The sequence below is a fragment of the Mizuhopecten yessoensis genome, unplaced genomic scaffold, assembly GCF_002113885.1.
Source record: "Mizuhopecten yessoensis strain PY_sf001 unplaced genomic scaffold, ASM211388v2 scaffold11175, whole genome shotgun sequence".
NCBI classification, from domain to species: Eukaryota; Metazoa; Mollusca; class Bivalvia; order Pectinida; family Pectinidae; genus Mizuhopecten; species Mizuhopecten yessoensis.
In genome coordinates this window covers 882,237-889,465 of record NW_018408917.1, presented here as the reverse complement: position 1 = coordinate 889,465, position 7,229 = coordinate 882,237, and the positions used below count along the sequence as shown (strand labels likewise).

Sequence of the window (7,229 nt, the reverse complement as noted above, 5' to 3'; positions counted from 1 at the left end):
CCCCCCCCCCCCCCCCCCCCCCCCCGTTATGTCTTCCTCATTGTAAAATACCTGTATTTTATACCCTTTCAACTAATCTTTGAATGGCCATACCTGTTCCATCATTTTCAGGATTCATTATATTTAGCGAGGTACTGCCATCATCTCTCTGTCGTAAGAATCCAAACTGTTGAACAGAAAAACAACAGGTCACAACTATCATGTTCTTTCACCAGCCAAATAAAATATAATTTTCATATCTTTCATCATGCTTAATTGGAAAAAAATCATTGAATGCTTATATAATTAACTTGTAGTAATAATGACAATGAGGAAATAAATATCCTATTTACCTTTTTCAAGCAATTTTTAGGATCATACTGCTGTGAGCTAATCACAAAATGATAAATCCAATTTTGTTTTCATCAAACAATCATTCTTACCAGGTAACTTTAACTACTTAACATCAATATTAACTAAGGCTGAATAAAAAGAATCTTGTGTTTCCACTTACTCTACATACCCTTGATTTTTGTGCCTTCCCTAAACTTTGTATTGGCATTTAGTGATAATTGGATATGCACTGTTAAAGTCTCCTGCTCTATATAAGCATAGTAATAGTCTGAGGATGATAGCAGAAACACAAGGGGTTTTTTTTGGCCGTATGCATCACTTTACAAATACAAGATGTAATAATGATAATTTCTTAATTTATTTATGTTTTCCTTTCTGTTTAGTTAAGAGTTTCTTTTATACTGTAGAGAAAACTGTAAAGAGTGCTGTCCGTCACCAACGCTTACTTTACTGTCAGGTTTACGTAATGTTAACATGTCTGCTGCATCTTTAGCAGCCGCCTTGGCCTGCGCAAGGATTTCCTCCGGTGTCATGTTATCAGGTAGAGCCTCGTATCTCCCAATTCTAAAACAAAACACATAAGTAGTTTCAACTAATTTCTGGATCTGCCATTGGCATTCTTGTAACAACCATTAGAATGATATCTTAACAGTGAGTGTGAAGGTGATAATTAAAAGTTAGCGAACTCGGTGTCAAAAAATTATAACCAAAGGGCTATAACCTTAAATTTTATGGCAGAAGGTGCAACTGTAAAATAGAAATTAAGAATAGCACAACTAATCAACATTTTAAGAAAGACGGCCAATGCATCAGAGTGATGTTTCACAAGCATTTAAAAAAAATCTGAGTTTTTTACCAATAACCTTTTTTACCAACTTGTATATAATTATTCAACAATTCATTAACAGGTATAACAAACAGGAGCCTAACATTTCGTATTTGAAGTACTAGCCCACAGACAGACATTGAAGTACTAGCCCACAGACAGACATTGAAGTACTAGCCCACAGACAGACATTGAAGTACTAGCCCACAGACAGACATTGAAGTACTAGCCCACAGACAGACATTGAAGTACTAGCCCACAGACAGACATTGAAGTACTAGCCCACAGACAGACATTGAAGTACTAGCCCACAGACAGACATTGAAGTACTAGCCCACAGACAGACATTGAAGTACTAGCCCACAGACAGACATTGAAGTACTAGCCCACAGACAGACATTGAAGTACTAGCCCACAGACAGACATTGAAGTACTAGCCCACAGACAGACATTGAAGTACTAGCCCACAGACAGACATTGAAGTACTAGCCCACAGACAGACATTGAAGTACTAGCCCACAGACAGACATTGAAGTACTAGCCCACAGACAGACATTGAAGTACTAGCTCACAGACAGACATTGAAGTACTAGCCCACAGACAGACATTAAAGTTCTAGCCCACAGACAGACATTGAAGTACTAGCCCACAGACAGACATTGAAGTACTAGCCCACAGACAGACATTGAAGCACTAGCCCACAGACAGACTTTGAAGTACTAGCCCACAGACAGACGTTGAAAAATTCTTCAAGCATACTTATAATTTCATAGTTAATACCGGTGATAAATCTTTTCACTAGCCACTGAAATAGAAGTTTATTATAGTACTGGGTGTAGGGACTGATGGAATTTTACACCCAGACACCTACCCTTCACGGGCCTTCAGCCTCTTCTTCTCCTGCCGTTCCTCTTCCTGAATAGCCTCTATTACCTCCCTCGTCTCGTCTGGCTCATCAATTCCTAGTTCTTCATTACGTAAACTAGCCAGGAAAGGAACGGTCCTCTTCATAAACAACAACTTTTCCTGTGAAAAAAGTATTTTGGGGAAAGTTTGAGAACCACATATTTTTTGAGTCATCCAAATTAAAAACATGGGGAGACAAAAAGCCAGAAATAAATGTCAACAAGAGTACCACGGGGCGGAACAATATATGCCCTTCGAATGCTATATTAGTATATAGTGTTATATACTTTCTTACATTTAAATAAGATCTGCATCATTCTAAGAGTGGTTAGCTGACATGCTATAAAAAATGTAGAAGAAAATCTCTGGACAAAAAATATATCAAATACTGAAATGAACAAAGGGCAATAACTTTTGCAAAAATCGTCGAATCGAAATTCTTGTAAGGGAGACATAACTTCATATCATGATTATAATGTATACCAAAGTTTCAAAGAGATCGGTCGAAATATGTAGGAGGAGATTACCGGACAAACAAAAGTTTACGCCGGACTGACAACCCCATACCATAATACTTCCGTCAAATTTGACAGGCATATACAAATAGTACTTGGTAAATCATGGTGAAGGAATGGGATGTTTGAACCAGATAAAAAGATAAGTAATGCTTTTAAGAGATAAGACACTTGTTAGGTCGAAGCAAGTACTGGAGACAAAATCAAATGTAGAGAAGAGACTAGAAATGACCTACCTTACACATCATTTTGATTCCGATGTGAAGAAGTTTCTTTGCTTCCTTGTAGTAAATTGTCTCTGGTCTATTATATGTCATGGCATTATTACACATGAGCACAAAATCTTTCTGCAAAAGGGATTGAAAATTATTAAATGATTTATGAACGAAAATATCTATAATGATATCAACTCAACACAACAATAGTCATCTTTAACTATGGTTGGAAAAGAATATTAACAAAATCGATTGCCTTGCAAATTATGATTAATAACAGCTATTTACAATTAAACGCAATACATTTTGAAATTATCTACCGAAGGCAAAAGCATTAAAAAAACATTAATTTCAAATCAAAACCAAATAAAGATGCAGGATTAATTGTCATCCTACTTTCCTTATTTTAATTTGTTGAGATGACCCTTCACAGATTTCTGCAATCCCCCCCCCCCCCCCCCCCCCCCCCAAGAAGATTTCAAAACAAGTTTTAAAGTCTAATTTTATTTGTAAAATTATCTTTATATAAAATTGTTTGTCCTTTTTTTAGTTAGTTTAAACCATATTTAATTCATGTCAATTAACATGTACAATTACAAAGATATTTGACTGCCCTTTTTTTAATTTTTTGTTCATTAGAATCATCTTTTTTTAGTCACGATTACATCATACCCACCTTGTACTCCATAACGTTCCTATATTTAAATGTATTGATCTTGGCCAACATTGTACTGAAATCCATGGGATTAAGAATGATGAGTGAGTACCCTGGGGCAATCATGTCATTGACAGGGTTGGCGAAAAAACCATTGGCATCTTTCCTACAAAAGTAATCATATATATTTTTCAGCTTATAAATATTCAATACCGGTAGTCATATTGTGCCAGGACAGGTAAAATAACCTAAACCTTTACTTGTTCTGTTGGCTCCAAATTTCACCATGACACTCTACAACTAATTTGAATAAAGCTTAATCAGCTAAATGTCAAATTAAAATAATATTTGAAAACAGTGTACCAGGTAAACTTGTGATATTTTCATTGAAGTTAATAAATTGAGAAAATAAACATGACCTTGGACTAAAATTTATCAACCTCCCATAGTATTTACAAAAACTTTCAGCTAACACTTTTAAGGACATTTAATTTGATATACATATCAAAAAGCTTATATCTACATGAAGCCTAATTCAACAGAATTCTGAGTTTCAATGATGTACATTCAGTACAATGTTGGCCAAGATTAGTATTATGTTACTAAAGTCAAGTTTGACACAAAAAAAATGTCAGATTTTTTTCTCTTTTTGTTTTGCATTCATTAAGATAATAAATCATAATAGGTCAAAAACAGAAGATATTTATCTTTGTTATTACCTTAGATCCCCATTTTTTAAAACTTAAATCATGGCTAGCTTAATTGAACAAAGCTTAAGAAAACAAAAGGACACAAGAGTATCACGGGGCGGAACAAAATACACCCCTCGAATGCCATATAGTGTTATATACTTTCTTACATTGAAATTAGATCTGCATCATTCTAAGAGCGGTTAGCTGATATGCTATAGAAATTCTTTTAAGGGAGACACAACTTCATATCATGATTATAAAGTATACCAAGTTTCAAAGAGATCCGTTGAAAAATGTAGGAGGAGATTGCCAGACAAAAATCAAATACTGAAATGAACAAAGGGCAATTACTTTTGAAAAAATTGTCGAATCAAAATTCTTTTAAGGGAAACACAACTTCATATCATGATATAATGTATACCAATTTCAAAGAGATCGGTCGAAAAATGTAGGAGGAGATCTCTGAACAAAAATCAAATACTGAAATGAACAAAGGGCAATAACTTTTGAAAAAAATTTCGAATCAAAATTCTGTTAAGGGAGACACAACTTCATATCATGATTATAATGTATACCAAGTTTCAAACAGATCGGTCGAAAAATGTAGGAGAAGATCTCCGGACAAAATTCAAATACTGAAATGAACAAAGGACAATTACTTTTGGAAAAATTGTCGAATCAAAATTCTGTTAAGGGAGACACAACTTCATATCATGATTATAATGTATACCAAGTTTCAAACAGATCGGTCGAAAAATGTAGGAGAAGATCTCCGGACAAAATTCAAATACTGAAATGAACAAAGGACAATTACTTTTGGAAAAATTGTCAAATCAAAATTCTTTTAAGGGAGACACAACTTCATATCATGATTATAATGTATACCAAGTTTCAAAGGGATTGGTCGAAAAATGTAGGAGGAGATCACCGGACAAAATTCAAATACTGAAATAAACAAAGGGCAATAACTTTTGCAAAAATTGTCGAATCAAAATTCTTTTAAGGGAGACACAACTTCATATCATGATTATAATGTATACCAAGTTTCAAATAGATCAGTCGAAAAATGTAGGAGGAGATTGTCGGACAAACAAAGTTTACGCCGGCCGGACAACCCCATACCATAATACTACCGTCAAATTTGACGGTCGTATAAAAAAGGGATGACAGTTTTGATTATTTTTTCTTAATATTGACAATATCAAATGTTATATTTACACACCTCTGAAGGTTGCTATGTATATGCTTCAGACAGATCCGCAGTACACCATGATCCGCCGCGCCCTGTGATGTCGGGGTAGCACTTCCCCTGTCAGACTTCTCCTCTGCTGCTTCAGACTCCTCTCCAGCTGTTCCTCCTAGCTCAACGTCTTCCAAAACTTGTCGCTTTATAACTGGCACCTCCTCTTCCTGTGAAACTTCTAACTCTTCCTCAGTTTCTTCTCTATGGCGTTTTCTTGATTTCCCCTAAAATAAGTATCAGTACATTGTATTTACAAAGACGTTCCCTCCAACAATTGTATATCTATGTACTGTAAAGCGCTATAAGAATGGCTTATTCTAGCTAGATAGAGAGCTATATCAAATGCGGTATATTATATTATTATTATTTTAAGTTTCTAGGATTCAGGCAGTTTACAGGAAAAACTATCCATAAATAGTTTATTGGATTATTACAAAGCTTAGACCAATCCATGAATGTCAGCATCTGATTTGGATTTTTTTTTTTTTAAATAATTCAGATTTGCTGACATTTCAATGGAAACATTGATGACAAACGACAGATATATTGAGTGGGTTACATATTCTTAACTTTGATTTTGATTTTTACCTCATCTCTATGGCGACTCTTATCTCTGTCACTGGATTTTTTCTTCTTCTTTTTCTTGTGTTTATGTTTTTTACCACTGCTGCTGGTCTCCCTGGCAGGACTCTGGTTGTACATATCACTGTCCGATTCAAGCACTTCTATCTTCGACTTCTTCAACACAATCTTCAAAGAGGGTGGCTCAGCCACTTCTTCTGGTTCCACTAAATCAGCAAGTAAAAGAAAACAAGTAAGCAAAATATTAACCAGACCTGAAAAGCTGTTTTATTCATCAATAATTTATAAAAAAAATAAAACAATATTTATTTTTCCCCCTCATACTTTAGGAAGAAAAAAACTGGCAAATGTCTTTCAACCACATCTACTAAGTAATTAACAATAAAGCAATAATTGACAAACAGAACAACATGTATTCGTAAGATCACAAGTTATCTCCCCTGTCAGATATAATATATAAGTATTGATTTCAGTCGTGCACACGTTAAACAAATCATCATTAGATATACACAAAATAAACCCTTAGAAAATCACCAACCAGGTAAGGAAGCAGTACAGTATATACCTACACAATCTATGTACAGATGATGTGTTCAACATTTCAGTAAACAGATGAACGACAAAAATGCGATGAAGCTGATTTTTATGTCGATTTAACGTTAACTTAGAAACTGCGCGTTATTTCTTAAAACGGAAATAGTTGTAGTATTACCTTCACGCTGTCGTCGCTCCGATTTGTGATGCTTTTTATGCTTCTTCCCCATTCTGATGCGTGTTACCTGGGAATATAAAGTAGACAAAGACAGAATGATGTTTTGTCGGCGTACAAGCGTTCAGACAACTCAGATGCCTTAATATACCTAATGTCCGGGACGGAATACGGACTTTTTTGCCGGATACATTTTACATGAATCCGTGACTTTTATCGTGTTTTCTTAAAAAATATGTTATGTTGATAAACGTTTTTTACAAGATTATTTGTAACTAATATTTCAATTGTGATTAAAAAAAAAAACATCATAAAAAAAGGAAAAAATAATTCAATATCGATACTATAGATACAGTGACTGCATAAAATACAAAAATAGTTATACTGATAAGATATAGCTAATGCACCAAAGATGTATATGCATAGCAGTTTACATGGTTTTATTGCTTTGTACAACTTAAAAGAATGTATATCATTTTTACACACTGGGTTTCACCTGACACGAACAAGAAGCTATATATAATGTTTTAATGAAATGACGTGATATAGTCTG

General features: G+C 34.5%; 1 protein-coding gene across 1 annotated transcript in view; it reads right to left on the bottom strand.

Moving 5' to 3' along the window:
* The window catches only part of LOC110440239 (bromodomain-containing protein 7-like), a 12,994-nt gene extending 6,176 nt beyond the window's left edge, over positions 1 to 6,818 (bottom strand). The window contains exons 1-8 of the mRNA XM_021483187.1: positions 6,680 to 6,818; positions 5,974 to 6,173; positions 5,365 to 5,609; positions 3,472 to 3,616; positions 2,817 to 2,927; positions 2,031 to 2,185; positions 780 to 897; positions 94 to 166 (exon numbers count right to left, since the gene is read on the bottom strand). Of these exons, the coding sequence (XP_021338862.1) occupies positions 94 to 166; positions 780 to 897; positions 2,031 to 2,185; positions 2,817 to 2,927; positions 3,472 to 3,616; positions 5,365 to 5,609; positions 5,974 to 6,173; positions 6,680 to 6,731 (1,099 nt within the window). The 5' untranslated portion in view covers positions 6,732 to 6,818. The remainder of the gene's footprint in view (positions 1 to 93; positions 167 to 779; positions 898 to 2,030; positions 2,186 to 2,816; positions 2,928 to 3,471; positions 3,617 to 5,364; positions 5,610 to 5,973; positions 6,174 to 6,679) is intronic.
* Between the last annotated feature and the right edge of the window lie 411 nt (positions 6,819 to 7,229).